The sequence below is a fragment of the Hemitrygon akajei genome, chromosome 3 (genome assembly GCF_048418815.1).
Source record: "Hemitrygon akajei chromosome 3, sHemAka1.3, whole genome shotgun sequence".
NCBI lineage: Eukaryota > Metazoa > Chordata > Chondrichthyes > Myliobatiformes > Dasyatidae > Hemitrygon > Hemitrygon akajei.
Window position 1 is genome coordinate 80,432,184 of NC_133126.1, and position 17,093 is coordinate 80,449,276.

Consider the following 17,093-nt stretch of genomic DNA (forward strand, 5'->3'; position numbering starts at 1 on the left):
AGATAGATTTACACTGGGAAAAATGTTGAGGGGTAATGGTGCAAAGGAAAGGAAATAAAAGTTGAGATACAATTCAGTTCAACCTAGAAATGGGTCAGTGGGATGCATGGTTACCACTTGTTCCTATACTCCTTCAAAATATGGGACTCTGAGCCTACAGTGTTGCCGTGCCTTTCCTTCCACTCTCTTCCTGGCCATCCCAATCTGTCACGTAACTTCTGGGTTAGAGAATCCCAGGGGAAAGCTCCTTATCATTGAAACTTAAATGGGACATTGGCAAGTGGGGAAGAACATAAATTGGCAAGGTTATTGATGATGGAGGTGTATTGATTTACATTTGCAAAAGGCATTAATGGATGTTGAGCAATGACAGCAAAACAGAACTGATCTAAGCAGGCTTTTGAAGCCAAATGGCTTCAGCTGTTTCTACCATTAGCACACAACAAAAGGACAACCATAGGGAACAGCAACTTCGGATAAAGCAATCCAGACAAATTGTACAGATTGAAGAGTGTAAATATTCAGTAGAGTTTGTTTTTCTTTAAGATAATAATTGGAGCTGGGAATAAGAAAGCAATTTAGATCCTTAAAAAGAATAAGGTAAATAAATTAGCACTTAATTTGGCAACATCCTCTCTTTCACAGGGGATGGAAGGTTGGATATGAGATTGCATTAAGCACTCATTTGAAAAATATTCCTTTATAATGTTGGTGTTCCATCTGAGATAAATGGTGCAGGGTATAATGGATGTATCAGCAACTTAATACTGAGGTATTCCTAAAGTAGGCAAAACTTCTTCCCTGCTCTTAAGTGGGGGTGTAAAATAGTCCTGGCAAAGTGAATTTCCCTGTGCTTATACTAGGAGCCAAACTATATTGCAAATTTGGAGGGGAAGTGAGAAAAGTTGTTCACATTATCTAGAGACTCCTTAAGACATTAGTTTATTTGGTTTATCAATTGCTAAACTAATACAGATAAGGGTTGTATGGTGTAATTTGTTGGTAAACGTTTTCCTTCTTCTCTGGGCACTGAATTTATCTCAAACTCAAATGGATCTTCATTTTTAGTTCCTCTAAAGCTGCCCAGATTTATCCTACTGTTTCACATAAGGTTGTATATTGGATATATTACTTCATATCCCCCCACATAGATAAAAATTATATCTACAGAAGCAGAGTTTACATGCAACTTTCTTCAGCTCTTTAACTTGTACCACCTCTAGTGTTGTTGCTGTACTATCTGCTTTCCCCTCCAAAAAATGCTAAAAACACAATTAGACAAGCTCAAATAAAAGTAATGTTGACACATGACTTTCTGCATCCCCCTTAATTCTACTTCAGCCCAACCAGTCAGCCCTTGTATGGCAGAGACTAATCATCAATAACAGATATCTTGGCACAGCAGACCGAGGTTACTCCTAGCTGATCTCCAGAGATTCAGAAGGCCACATTCGTTGACCAGTCTCTGTAGATCTCAACCAGGCCAAATATGGGAGGCTAAGTCAACCCCAACATCCCTTCAAGGAAGGGGAACTGTGCTTTGTTCTTTGATCTGAACTCCAACTTGTCTGCAGTTACACCTTCAATGAAGCAGACATGCCTGCTTATTATCAGAATAATTGTCAGCATTCTGGGGATTGGGCAATGCCTGTCTCAATGCCTTTTGGGCGTGTCATTGTATTATCTTCCTGATTGGGAGGACAGAAAGGGTGAAAACAGAGTCAAGTTCTCAATCCACCAATTGGAGGCAAAATACACAACTTCCCAGTTATAGTCCTAGTTAAACCTTAGTGGGATCAACGACTTTTACTCAGCAATTCCATCCAAACCCTTGTATGCATGCTTCTATGTTAGGGTTAGACTGTTCTTAACAGAAAAAGAATGTTGGCCTTAGTGTACACAGTTTGGGCAATTAGGTATTGGGATGGGATTCCAGAAGAAATTCTTCATTCCCTATACCTAACCCAATCTTCTTAGCCTTCGTTGGTTGGGGTCGACCACAGATGCTGCATCCTGGCTCAAAGTCAATACGCAAGCCAGGGCAGTATAATAAGAGCAAGCTCCCCCCCTCCCTGCAGCTGATGAATCCAAAGGAACGGCAGAGACAAATACAGTCTGGTACCAGCAGTGTCACAGGAGTTGCCAGTCAGTGTTGTACTCAACATAGGACTGCCTTAGGGTTCTCCAGCTCTGGATTTTTCCTCACGGTTTACTCACGAAACCTTCCTCATGAATGGGTATAGCCTCAAGGCAGCCGAGGTTTCAAATCAGTTTTTGTTCTTATAGATAAGCTGCCAAACACAGCTGGAGCCCCATTGGCCATGAGCGACTGATCTTCTGGTGCCAGTAATGCACCTTTGCCCCTTCTCCTGTCAAGTAGAAACAGTTCTGCTGAACTTAGTAGCTAAGCCACACGTGAAGGCCAGGAGCTGGATTTGTTTTCGGAGGCTATCTGAAATGCACTCCATTGGGAGCAGGTAGAGGGAGCTTATCTCCACAACCCCTCCCCAAGCTCTTCTAACTTAAGGAACCACATTGCCCATCTCTCCAACAGTATATACCGGAGTCCAATAGCTCTGTAAATAAAAGTTTGAACAGCAGACACTCATCATCATTCCCCAAAGCCTCAACTCCATTGACCAACTTTGGGGGAAATTCCCACGTTCATTTAATGTGATTTCCTTTTCCATATCCTCTTCCTCTTAATGTTGCCTCATGGCAACATGATTCTCACAAAGACAGTTTATACACAAATGCCAGTGATGTTAAATTCATTTTCGGAAGCCCCTCTGCCTCTCAGCTCTACCACAGTTACCTGGTGGTTTACCTCATGTCGGTCCTGGGAAGGATTGCAACTTTTGGCAGTTCGATGCAAGGAAAGTCATTCAAAAGTTATGTCAGGAACTCACTGCCAACATAAGCTCACTCAGGAGCAGGCTGCAACTGCTGTGTTTGAAAAGAAGTGAATTGGTGGCGCTGGAAATGTTCAGCAGGTCAGGCAGCGCATAGGGATGGAAGAATCAGAGCTACTGTTACATGTCAATGATCCCGTTATGAGAATTGGAAATGAAAGTGGGGCAAAGTGGAAGAGGATATTTACTCTTCCCCATCCCTCCCTCTGCAATTTAAAATATATTTGTTTTATTGCTTTTCCAGTTCCTGTGTAGATCATTCACATGAATATTGCACTCTGTTTCTCTCTCCACAGATGCTGCCTGGCATGCTAATTATCCAGGATTTGTTTTTATTGCACCCTCAATGTCGTATTCAATCTGGCTCTGAGCTTCTTATTCCCTATACTGTTCAGCATAAAACCTCCCCAATACTCCAGCTCCACCAGTGTTACCTTTGTAAGATTTAACTGCCCCTTTGCCCTTCCCTGTCTGTAATCTCCTGCAGCCTTGAAAGCTGAACAACCCTCATTCCTCTGACTTTGTGAATACCTGCATTTGTTTAATACTTGCCAGCTGTGCTTTCATCTGCCAAAACCATAGGGTGGAATTCTCTCCAGAAAACCTTATTCCCACTCCACCCCCTCACTTTCTTTAATAATCCCCTTAAACCCCTGAATGTCAAACCTAAATAATTAGGGAATGCTATATATTCCAAAAAAGGTTTAATTCTGCAGAAATATCATGTTCTCTATAACAACATGATTAATAAGGTAGTGTAAGAATGTCTAAACATATAGCCAGATAATTTGCTTCTTCTCAAAGAAGTTGGCAGATGTATTGAGCTAAATAGGCAGTTAATTATTTACGATTTTTCATTGTGGAATAGTTAAGAAATTCTAGGTTACCTTGTGGGAAGATAATGTCCCTGAGGATTTTTTAATGTCTATTTGTATACCAGGTGAATAATTGTTTTTACATCCAGTTTAAAAATTTAGTGTGTGCAGGAATGCAGTTCTCCCTCATTAAAGAACAAAGGTTATATGACCAAGTCCTCAAATGGGTTTCAGTCGCATTCTTGTAGAGATGTGCCTTCACTCCATACAGGAAGCATGTCTAGAGAGATTTGATTTGTCCAAGTTACTACCTGCCACTTACTAATCTTCAGCTGAAAATAAGGTTCAGCCAGTGTAAACTATAGCTGTAAAATTTCACAACTTAATCTTTAGCTGTCAGAATGTGGGTACGTGCATGCTCTTAGACTCATAAGAGGCTTTGGTACAATTGCTGTGGTTGATGATTTCAGAGCGAAGCAGAGTTTGGACGCATCATGAACATCGTTGACCCCAACAACATGGGTGTCGTAACATTCCAGGCCTTCCTGGACTTCATGTCTCGGGAGACCACAGACACGGACACTGCTGACCAGGTCATGGCCTCATTTAAAGTTCTGGCTGGCGATAAGGTGAGCTCTTCTACTAAATACAAATACAACCTAAATTCTATTTGTTCATTTGCTACGGTCCATCCCCACACAATCAATATTTGTGCTGCTGGCCTGTGACACAAAGAGTGAGATTTCAGAAGAGGTTGGTAAAGTTTTTGCACTTGGCTTTGGAGCCATTCTACTCATGAAAATTGTTTAATTATACCATCTTCACCATCAATATGTGGACAGGCCAGTAGTAAAGTGGCACAGCTAGTAGAACTGCCTCTTATAGCACCAGAGACCTGAGTTCAATTCTCATCAAAGTTGCTCTTGGAGGGGTTGGGGGTGGGTTTGCACATTCTTCCCTTGTGCTGCAAGGACTTTAAGTTTGGTAGTTGATTGTCCAGAGTGTGTTGCCCATAGCATGTGTGTGAGTGGTAGAGTTGTGGGGGAAGATTTGAAAAGATGTGGATAAGGATCAGTGTAAATGAGTGGTTCATGGTCAACATGGATTCATTGGGCTGAAGAGACTGTTTCCATACTGTGACTTGCGTTGAATACGACAGCATACAAAAGCTAGAGTTTTTGCAGCCAGTCAGTATATCTAGCTGATATGTAAAAGCATCGCTAGTGAATCATGTGATGCTTGTCAAAGAGTGGGTATAAAGGGATCCTTATTGGATTGGCTGGCAGTGACTGGTGGTGTCTTGCAAGGGTCTGTGTTGGGACCTTTTCTTTTTACGTTGTTTCCCAATGATTTGAATGATGAAACTGATGGGTTTGTGGATGACACAAAGATAGGTGGAGGGGCAGGAGGTGTTGAGGATGCAGAGAGGCTGCTGAGGTCTTAGACAGATTAGGAGAATGGGCAAAGAGATGACACATGGATAAAGTGTGTGGTTGTGCAGTTTGGTCGAACGAATAAAAGCATAGATATTTTCTTAACGGATAGAAGATTCAAATATTCAAGATGGCAAAGCGATTTGGGAGTCATCGTGCAAGATTTCCTAAAAGTCAATTTGCAGGTTGAGTCAGTGGTAAGGAAGGCGAATGCAATGTTAACATTCATTTTGAGATGACTAGTATATAAAAGCAAGGATGTAATGCTGAGGCTGTATAAGGCAATGACCTCACTTGGAGTATTGTGAGCAGTTTTGGGCCCCTTATTTAAGAAAGGATGTGCTGATATTAGAGATTGTTCAGAGGAGGTTCACGAGAATGATTCTTAGAATGAAAGGGTTATCATACGACCAGCAATTGGAGGTTCTGGGCCTGTACTCGCAGGAATTTAGAAGATGAGGGTGATCTCATTGAAACCTGTCGAATGGTGAAAGTGCTAGGTGTGAAGTGTTTCTTTTGGTGGGAGCGTCTTGAACCAGAGGACACAGCCTCAGAACAGAGGGACTAATTTTACAACAGAGATGAGGAATTTCTTTAGCCAGAGAGTAGTGAATCGGTGGAATTCGTTGCCACAGGTGACTGTGGAGGCCAGGTTACTGGGTGCATTTAAGGCAGAGGTTGATGGTTCTTATTAGTCAGGGCGTGAAGGGCTCTGGGGAGAAAGCAGGAGAATGGGATTGAGGGAAATGGATCAGCCATGATGAAATGTTGGAGCAGACTCGATGAACCAAATGGCTTAATTCTGCTCCTATGTTTCATGGTCTAAGTGGGATTCCTTGTGCCTTGTGTTTCTTTTCACCTTTCAAATCCCTTTTCAAGCTTCTCACTTGATATTCAGAACTGAAGCCCATTTACTGTTTATGTAATTTATAGTCTGAAATAATCCCTTTTTCAGGCAGTAAAATGTGTGATTAATGTTGAAAGAAAATTTCGAGTTGAGTAGCACAGAAACATGCTCCTCAGTGCACCCTGTACATGCCAACCTTCTTTCGCATCAACATCAAGCCTATTTGCCCACATTACTTCAATACCTTACCTATTTATATTTAAGATACATTTAGACAGAGACTTAACATATCTGATGCCAACAGCCTCTCCAAGTATCAGCCAGCTCTGCATTAAAAAAGCTTACTCTTAAAGTCCCCTAAAATATTCCTTTCTTTCACCTTACTCTCTGTTCCCTTGCTCACTACAGGACAAAGATTTTGACAATCTAATCAATCTAGGCCTCTCATAATCTTGAATACTTTTATCAGTCAGCCTCCTTCACTCCAAGAGAAAACAACTGATCCAATCTCTCCCGATCACTAAAGTCCTCCGATCCAGACAAGATCTTCACCAGTTCTTCGCTCTCTTTCCAGCACAATCACATCCATCTCATAGCGTGTGTGACCAGAACTGCATTTCCAATGCAGCCTTACTACTTAATAGTAACATCTTATTCCGAGCCCTGAACCTAGGAAGGCAAGCATACCGTATGCCTTCTTCACCTGCAGTACCATTTCTGGGAGCTGAGGACTTGGACTCCCTTGGTCTCTCTATTCATCAACATTTCTTAGTGCTTTGCTATTTACTGCATATGTCCCACTCCTGTTTGACTTTTCAAATTGCTTTACCTTACACTAGTAGTTAGAATTTAATCCTGACCAACGTTCCTTCCAACTGATCTACGCTCAGCGACAACTTTATTAGGTATACCGGAGCACCTTATTAATGTAAACATCTAATCAGCCAAACATGTGGCAGCAACTCAATGCATAAAAGCATGGTCAAGAGGTTCAGTTGTTCAGACCAAATATTAGAAAGGGGAAGAAATGTGATTTAAATGACTTCGACTGGGAAGTGATTGTTGGTGCCAGAAGGGATGGTTTGAGCACCAGAGAAACTGCTGATCGCCTGGGATTTTTCATGCACGGCAGTCTATAGAGTTTATAGAGAGTGGTGCAAATGACAAAGAAACATCCATGGAGTGGTGGCTGTGGGTGAAAATACCTTGTTGATGAGAGAGGTCAGAGGAGAATGGTCAGATTGATTCAAACGGACAGGAAAGCAACAGTAACTCAAATAACCACACGTTACAACAGTGGTGTGCAGAAGATCATGGGCAAATTCATGGCAGATGCAGTTTAATATGGATTATCCACTTGGTGGCAAGAACAGGAAAACAGATTATTATCTGAATGGTGGCTGATTAAGAAAAGGGGAGGTGCAACGAGACCTGGGTGTCATTGTACACCAGTCATTGAAAGTGGGCATGCAGGTACAGCAGGCGGTGAAAAAGGCAAATGGTATGTTGGCATTCATAGCAAGAGGATTCGAGTACAGGAGCAGGGAGGTTCTACTGCAGTTGTACAAGGCCTTGGTGAGACCACACCTGGAGTATTGTGTGCAGTTTTGGTCCCCTAATCTGAGGAAAGACATTCTTGCCATAGAGGGAGTACAGAGAAGGTTCACCAGATTGATTCCTGGGATGGCAGGACTTTCATATGAAGAAAGACTGGATCGACTGGGCTTATACTCGCTGGAATTTAGAAGATTGAGGGGGGATCTTATTGAAACGTATAAAATTCTAAAGGGATCGGACAGGCTAGATGCAGGAAGATTGTTCCCAATGTTGGGGAAGTCCAGAACGAGGGGTCACAGTTTAAGGATAAAGGGGAAGGCTTTTAGGACCGAGATGAGGAGAAACTTCTTCACACAGAGAGTGGTGAATCTGTGGAATTCTCTGCCACAGGAAACAGTTGAGGCCAGTTCATTGGCTATATTTAAGAGGGAGTTAGATATGCCCCTTGTGGCCAAAGGGATCAGGGGGTATGGAGAGAAGGCAGGTACAGGGTTCTGAGTTTGATGATCAGCCATGATCTTACTGAATGGCGGTGCAGGCTCAAAGGGCCGAATGGCCTACTCCTGCACCTATTTTCTATGTTTCTATCATCTCTAAATGCACAACATGTTGAGTCTTGAAGTGGATGGCCTACAGCAGTAGAAGACCACAAATGTACACTGAGTATATATCCTGCTGTAGCCTTGACATCCTCAATACTGACAATTTTTATGTCCTCTGCATCTTTCTAAACATAGCTCCTACATTCATAGTTAAGTTGTTAATAATATCTATCACAAACTGTAAAGCTCCCAGCACCAATTCTTATGGTGAACCACTAGTCACAGACTTGTAAAAATATTTCCACTTTGCCTCCTATCACCAGGCTACTTTTGGATGCAGTTAGTTTGCTCACTTTGTATCCCACATGCTCTTACTTTCTGGAGCAATCTGCTATGTGGGACCTTGTCAAATGCCTCATCGGTAGTAATCCAATTTACTACCTCATCTTGAATGCCAAATGACTGAACCTTTTTGACCGATCTCCCATTTGGGACCTTGTAAAATGCCTTGCTAAAGTCCATGAAGACAACATCCAGTGCCTTGCCGTCATCAACTCTCTTTGTGACTTCCTTGAAAGACTCTATACGATTAGTTAGACATGACCTACCGCACACAAAGGCATGTTGACTATCCTTAGTCAGTCCTTGTCTATCTAAGTACTCACATATCTGGTTCCTTAGAATACCTTCCAATAACTTTCCCACAACTGATGTCAGGTTCACTGGCCTGTAATTTCCTGGTTTATTCTTAGAGCCTTTCTTAAGTAGCAAAACAACATTAGCTCTCCTCCAATCCTCTGGAACTTCACCTGCCACTAAGGATGATTTAACTATCTCTGCTAGGGCCCCAGCAATTTCTGCACTGGCCTCCTACAGGGTCCAAGGGAGCTCCTTGTCAGGCCCTGGGGATTTATCCTCCCTAACTAGCTTCAAGATAGTAAACACCTCCTCTTTTGTAATCTGTAGAGTTCATGACCTCACTGTTGCTTTACCTCTCTTCTATAGACTCTGTATCCATCTCCCAAGTAAATGCAGATACAAAAGAATCCACCTCAAATCTTCCCCATCTCTTTTGGCGCCACACATGGATTACCATTCTGATCTTCCAGAGGACCAATTTTGTCCCTTGCAATCCATATGTGTAGTAGCTAGCCCTTAGGGTTCTCATTCATCTTGTCTGCTAGAGCAACCTCATGCCTTTTAGTTTAACTGTTTTCTTTCTTAAGTGTCCTCCTGCATTCCTTATACTCCTCAAGTACCTCATTTATTCCTTCCTGTCTGAACCTGCTGTGCACCTCCTTTTTTTCCCCTCAATATCTTTCGAAAACCAAGGTTCCCTAAACCTGCTATCTTTGCCTTTTACTCTGGCAGGCACATACAAGCTTTGCACTCTCAAAATCTCACTTTTGAAGGCCTCCCACTTACCAAGTACAACTTTGCCAAAAAATAGTTTGTCCTAATCCAACCTTGCCAGATCCCTTCCGATACCATAAATATTGGCCTTTCTCCGATTTAGATTCTCAACCCAAGGACCAGCCCTATCCTTTTCCATAATTACCTTGAAACTAGTGGCATTATGATCACTAGATGCAAAGTGTTCCCCTACACAAACTTCTGTCATCTGCCTTGTCTCATTCCCAATAAAGATCAAGTATCCCACACTCTCTCATTGGGACTTCTACGTATTGATTAAGGAAACTTTCCTGAACACATTTAATAAACTCTATCCCATCCAGTCCTTTTGCAGTATGGGAGTCACAGTCAACAGGTAGAAAGTTAAAATCATCTCCTATCACAATCCTTGGTTTCTTGCAACAGTTTGCAATCCCTCTACAAATTTGTTCCTCTAAATCCCATGGACTGTTGGATGGTCTATAATATTCCTTTCTTATTCCTCAGTTCCACCCATAAAGCCTCAGCAGATGAGTTCTCCAGTCAGAACTAAGAGAGACATTTTCCCTGACTAGTAAGGCCACTCCTCCTGGTCTATCATCTCTAATTCGTAAATATTGAGCTGCCAGTCCTGCCCCTCCTGCAACAAAGTCTCACTAATGGCTACAATATCATAATTCCATGTGTTGATTCATGCCCTGAGCTCATCTGTCTTTTCTACAATACCTTTTGCATTGAAAGATACACAACTCAGAACATTAGCCCCACCATGCTCAACCTTTGGATTCCTGACTTTGTCTGAGGTCTTCACAACTTCTGTCTCCACAATCTCTCCACGATCAGTTCTGGCACTCTGGTTCCCATCTCCCTGCAACTCTAGTTTAAATGCCTCTGGACAGTTATAGCAAACTTTCCCACTGGGATATTAGTCCCCCTTCACTTTAGGTGCAAACTGTCTCTTCTGTACAGGTCCCACCTTCCTCGGAGGAGAGCCCAATGATCCAAACATCTGAAGCTCTCCCCCCTACACTGACTCCTTAGCCATGTATTAAACTGTATGATCTTTCTATTTCTGGCCTCACTAGCACGTGGCACAATTCTGTGATTACAACCCTGGAGATCCTGTCCTTTAACTTAGCACCTAACTCCCTGAAATCACTTTGCAGAGACTTGTCCCTCTTCCTATTTATGTCATTGGTACCTGTATGGACCACGACCCACTGGCTGCTCACTTTGGAATGCTGAGGAGTCGAGCCGAGATGTTCTGGACTCTGGCACCCGGGAGGCAACATACCAACCTGGAATCTTGTTCTCATCCACAGAACCTCTTTTCTGTTCCCCTATCCAATGAATCCCCTATTACCACAGCTTACCTCTTCTCCCCCCTTCCCTTCTGAACCACAAAGCCAGACTCAGTGCCAAGGTGGCCCCAAATCCTTACTTTCAAAAGTAAATCTTTTAAAAGCCTCCGGCTTATCAGCTGCCATTTTACCCACAAGCATTTTCACCAAGTCCAATCTTGCACGACTGAAATCAGCCTACCCCAAGTTAATGACCTTATCCTGAGGACCAAGCTTATTCCTTTTCTGCACAATTTTGACGGTGGAGCTTTGCAATTATTTTACTAAGATTAGTCACAAATGGGGGAGACTCCAGCATGTTTTAAGTGGAATTGCGATTAAAGGCAGGTCTTTCCTTCTCATCTTTCAGAACTACATCACGGCCGAGGAGCTGCGGCGAGAGTTACCCCCCGACCAAGCAGAATATTGCATCGCGAGGATGGCGCCCTACATGGGACCGGATGCGGTCCCAGGATCGCTGGACTACATGTCCTTCTCCACAGCCCTGTACGGTGAAAGTGACCTGTAACTCTGCATCTTTTGTATGCAAACCCCGTGTCTGCTCACCTCTATTTGGCTTTAAACTAAAGAAATTGCGGAGTGTCTGCTTGAACTGGCAAGTGCAGTTTACAGAAGAAATATTTTTTTCTTCAGGCAACTTCAAAACATATTTTATTATAGAAATAGGTATTTTTCTCAAAACGTTCCAAAAAAAAATCAAAATGCACCATTTACTTTTGTTGTGATATCTGTAGTTAAGCACAATGTTGCATTTCTTGATTTTCTACTAATGTACACATTTTATGTATATGAAAGCTGGTCACATTGTAACTCACTGTTGCACAAAATTGAGCAAGTTCACTCATAACACCATATAATAAAGGATTTATTTTATAAATATGTTAAGTATTTTCAGACTTTTTTTTTAAACAAAGGACATCCTGCCTTCTATGTGATGGGTGCCATTGCTTTGATATTTAATTTAAAATAAGCTGATAAGCTGCCACAGTTACAATATGCACATTGGATGTGTCCTTCCAAATATGGTTCAAATACTCACATCAAAAATGGCAGCAATAAGGTTGCAGTAGTGGCTTTCAAACCATTTCTTCCCACTGTAGTTTGAAGAGTTTTTCCGAATGTCAGGGATATCTGGTTGGCAGCCCACATGCTCTAACAGCATCACAGCTATCCACACTTCCTGAAGGGCCAAAACCCGCAGATGCAGAAAATTAAACAAATAAAATTAGAAACTGCCGAAAATACTCAGCAGTTCGGGTGGCAACCATGAGGAGAGGAACGTATTTTTTCAGGTTGATGATGTTTCATCATAACAGGGAACAGTTAGGAAATGAAGAGATTTTAGGTTGCAAAGGAGAAGAATGGAGAGAACAAGGAACTTCCTGTGATAGGGTGAGGTGAGGAGAAACTGAATGATTCAGACAGAATTTGTGCTGACTGAGAGAGCGTGGGGAGGATTTTTTAATTGCAAATGATTTATACAGAGAATGTGTAAATAGGGAGGTGAATAGGAACAGAGAAGTGGGGAGGGAGGAATGAACCCTGTCTTATTTGACTTATGGTCGTCTTTGACCTTTGCATGCCCCAAACATCTACTTTACAGCTGTGACTCCCATTGATGAATTTTAAATTAAGGCATGAAAGTGTATTAATAAAAAATAGGGATACAAACTCAATTAATCAATTAAAGGAATACAGGTTTACAGGGGATTAGGAAGAGGCCAACCATGCAGTGGCTGACCTGTAATATATCTTAACCCCGTCTTTCCCCTTAAATGAAAAATTAGCAAAAAAAAAATCAAAAATCCTCTTATTCTATAAATCAAAACTTTTTTGAATTCAGATCCAAAATCAACAATTGGCTGTACCTCAAATGTCCATTGCTGAAGAGAATTTCAAGCCGCTGCATTCAGAAACATTTCTTACTGTATCTCAATGCCCTTTGAGACTCAAGTAGTGGAAATATTTCATTTTCTTTATTAACCCATGTCAATTCATCTTAATATATTTTAAGTAGACATATGCTACCTCCCCCATTACTCCATCCCCTAAATTTACATGGCTTTCCTGTGTGTGGTCTCAGAAACTCAAGCATCAAGTGATTGAGGAGTTCAGTGGTGTTGATGAGTGAGGAGAAGAGGAAATTAATGTTTTATTTGAATATGAAGCACAAGTCCATTCATTACTTTTTACATGCCTGTTGGCATTGTATTCAAAGAACAAACATTCCCAAATTTGCAAGTGTTCATTCTGATAAGAAGACAGGCTCTGCATTCTTTTTCTTCCCTATCTCTCGAAACATCTTTTCACCTAAAGCACTAGTCTGTTTATTCCCAGTTATTTATTTAATTCAGACTTCCATTATTTAAACAAGGGTATTTTAATTAAAAACATGTCCAAAATGGATGTTGCTTTAGAAATGATTTCTATTCTGGAAATGAAAAAATCTGTAACAAAATGTTTTAAAATTCATTGAGGACAAACGAATTTTAACTTGAGTTTCCATCTAGATTACCAGAACCACAGTAAAGTAGAAGGGGGAAATGTTTAGCAGAACTAGCAATATTCACCTGTGCTGTGTCACAATTATGAAAATTTAAAAGCAATTATTAATATGACTATTCTTTGATTCATGAAAAGGATGCATTCCTGGAAAATGTTTTGTTAAATAGGAATTTCAAAAATGCTTTAAGGTATAGTGTGTTCCAATGTACAAAGTAGCAGATTACTCATACAGTGAAAATTATTTGTAATCGAAAACGCACCTCAATGAGTCAACAGTGTTACAGTAAAAATTTGTAAGTCAATTGTTTGCGAGTCGAAGAATCACTATAAAACAACTGGACAATCATCTAAAATGGTATTGTTTCAGCCTGGGAGAGTAATCCACTCAGCAATAAGCTTGAATGGGCTCCACTCAAATTTGGTGTTTCACTTGCCTTCAAGTAGCAAATGATGTCAGCAACCAAAATGGATGTCTGATTCAAACACGTTTACAGCTAAGTGCAGATATACTCATGACCATTTTATGCCAGATACTGCTAACTCGCCGGTCACAAGTAAACCCTTTTCCTGGCAAATTTTAAAAAGTAGCTTTAAATTTTAATCTAAAGTACATTTTATATTTTAGAGGGTCAAATAAGTTAAAAATTACTGTCAAATTGCATTTATTTTCACCTTGAAAGAGAATGTGGAAATTTTTCACTGTGGCTTTTATGCATAAAATACCTATTTGTATTGGTAACTGGTTCTTAAAACTTACAAATAAAGATATTGTATTTGCAAATCATCTGTGTATAGTATGTTAAATAGTAGCTTTATGAAAATGCAGGGTTGCATGTACATTATCAATTGTTCTACTGTGCAAATATAGTGGTTTGCAAACACAAGGGATACTCTAGACGCTGGAAATCCAGAGCGACAGAAGTGATATGCAGGTCACCAATCCTTTGTGATTACCGGCGCAATCTTACTGGCCCACTCCCTGACGTCCATCTACTAACACCACCTCCACACAAAGACTATGCTCATAACCAATATTATTGGCACACTTCCAGACTCCCTGACAACGCTCTCCTAGCACGAGGATCCTAGCTTCAGTACCCACCTCCTCCACAAACACACGTTCCAACGGCCCATAAATTCTAAAGCCATACTGGCCCTCCCAAAACTTCTACCAGCAGTGATATTGATGGACGACAAATATTGGTTTGCATGCAAGTGTCTTTCATTAATTTCCAAAAAGTGTCATTGACCAAATGGAATCTGTTATTACTGATTATCTTTCAAATTAATATGTAGCTATAGAAAAAATCTTAATAATAAATTAACCTATGGAAATTTTGTGGTGATGAGTTTTGTTCTGACAACAAAACTTTGTTCTTATACTTTCAGTGTTGTTTAAGGTCAGTTCCAGTACATAAGTATAAAGGAGAATGAAATAATTGTTACTCCAGATCCAATGCAATAAAAAAAAACACTAAGGTAAAGAACACAACAATAATAAAAACAAATGAAGTGCAGATGACTAAGATAGCTTATATACGTAGATAGATTGTATATGGATAAAGTAACACTAGGCATAGGAGTGTCCATACATAAGGTAACTCTGACAGGAAATGATAGAGGTAGTGGGGTGGGTTAGTAGGTGGAGGAGTTGATCAGCCTTATTATTTGAGGAAAGTAACTGCATTTGAATCTGGTGGTCCTGGCGTGGATACTGCGTAGCCTCCTCCCTGATGGGAGTGAGACAGACAGTCCATGAGCAGGGTGTGAGGGACCCTTCATGGTACTGCTGGCCTTTTATCGGCACCTTTCTATGTACATGTCCTCGATGGCAGACAGACTGGTGCTGGTGATGCGTTGGGCAGGTTTGACAATGTTTTGTAGAGCCTTTCTGCCTGCCATGGTGCAGTCTCTGTACCGTGCAGGATGCCCTCTGCTGCACACCTGTAAAAGGTCATGGGTATTGATGTGCGTAGTGCAGCTCCCTGCAGCCTCCTCAGAAATTGGTGAACTTTCCTGATTGTGTTGGATGTGTTCCTGGGACTACAAGAGGTTGTACTAGGCCTGCACTCCCAGGAGTCTGAAACTGCTTGCAGTTTCCAGTGCTGTGCCACTGATGTAAGTGGTTTGGGTTGTCCTGTAACGATAACCATCTCCATTGTCTGGTTGACATTGAGGAAGAGGTTACTTGTCTCGCACTGTCTTCAACTCTTCCACCTCCTCTCTGTGCCTGATATGAGACAATTTTAAGAGATATATATAAAGATGTATGTGAAATATTCCTCTCCCAATAAAATGCACAGTGATCTTATAAATATAATACCTTTAGAGGGCAGTTCCTATACAAAAAAGAGACAAGTGTGTATGAATGTTATATCACAAACAATAGCAAATCTGAAGATGCTGGAAATCCAAGCAACACACACAAAATGCTGGAGGAACTCAGCAGACCAGGCAGCATCTATGGAAAAGAGTACAGTTGATGTTTTGGGCCAAATTTTATATCAACTGGTTGTTGCACAGTTGTTTGAGTGAATTGAAGATGAAAGCTTTTCAGATTCTTTTTCATGCTAACATGCTGCAGCAATAAAATCATTCAGTCATGTTAGCTAAACTGCTGAGAAATTAAATGATGTAACAGTTTGCACTGCACATAAGGAAATCGATGATTTGTGCTGCAGAGTGGAACACAAGTGCAATTGCTCTGAGTGGAACCACAGCCCTCTGGGAGTTCAGTCTTGCAGTTGCATTTGTGCAGATTCTGTTTTTTCCAAGTTGGACTTTCACGTAATGATCCCATTCCCTTTTTCATACTCCCTGCTCTGAGAAATTTGATGATTTTGAAGTGTACTTGTCATTGGCAGCTCTTCAACCAGTCACATTTTAGCAGTGCACAATTTAAATGGGGCACCCCTGTCTCAATAGTACCTCGCCCAGTGCTGGGAATTCTTGCTGTAATACTGACCTAGACTATTTCCCTCACCTAAACATTCTTGCATTTCCTCTCAAATCCCTGACCAGCATCACTTGCATTAGTGTTCACCCAGAAGAAGGGCATAGATGATCTGTGTGGATCAGGATAATATTCTGGGACATGTTGAGATCAAGAAGGACGTGGTGTTGGGGCTGTTGAAGAACATTAAGGTGGGTATGCACCTAGGGCCTGGTGGGCTTTGCTCCAGTTTATTACGAGAGGCAAGGGAAGAGCCTGCTAGGGCCTTGACACAATCCACTCCAGCCACAGCCAAAGTCTCAGAGAATGTTCTTCTTCTGTGTAATCCCACAAATTCTAGGCTGACGAGGCTTAGATCAGTAGTAGGGAAGTTAAAGGAGAGGGTTCTTAGGAATAGGATTTACTCACATTTGGAAAAAGCTTTTGCTCTTTTGGGCTTTGTGGAGGGCAGGCCCTGTCTTATGAATATGATGCAGATTTTTAAGGAGGTGATGAAGATGACTATTGGGTGTTGGCAGCATGTGTTGTATTTCAGTAAAACATTTGATAGTAGGCTGATTCAGAAGATTAGGACATATGGGATCAATGGTGACATGATAGACTGGATTAAAATTGCTTTGACTATTGAAGGTGGTAATGGTGGAGCAGCCTTTCTCTGACAGAAGGCCCGCCGTCAGTGGTGTTCTATAGGGATCAATGTTGGAAACTCTTGCTTATGACATATATAAGCAGTCTGGAAGAAAATGTAGATGAGCTGATTAGTAAGTTTGCAGATG

The 17,093-nt window shown here is 41.3% G+C and overlaps 1 protein-coding gene across 6 annotated transcripts in view; it reads left to right on the plus strand.

Moving 5' to 3' along the window:
* The window catches only part of actn1 (actinin, alpha 1), a 238,282-nt gene extending 224,137 nt beyond the window's left edge, over positions 1-14,145 (plus strand). For all 6 annotated transcript variants that reach the window (XM_073040216.1, XM_073040221.1, XM_073040218.1 and 3 more), the window contains 2 exons: positions 4,198-4,356; positions 11,209-14,145. In XM_073040216.1, coding sequence (XP_072896317.1) covers positions 4,198-4,356; positions 11,209-11,367 — 318 coding nt within the window. In that variant the 3' untranslated portion in view covers positions 11,368-14,145. The remainder of the gene's footprint in view (positions 1-4,197; positions 4,357-11,208) is intronic.
* The last annotated feature ends 2,948 nt before the right edge of the window (positions 14,146-17,093 follow it).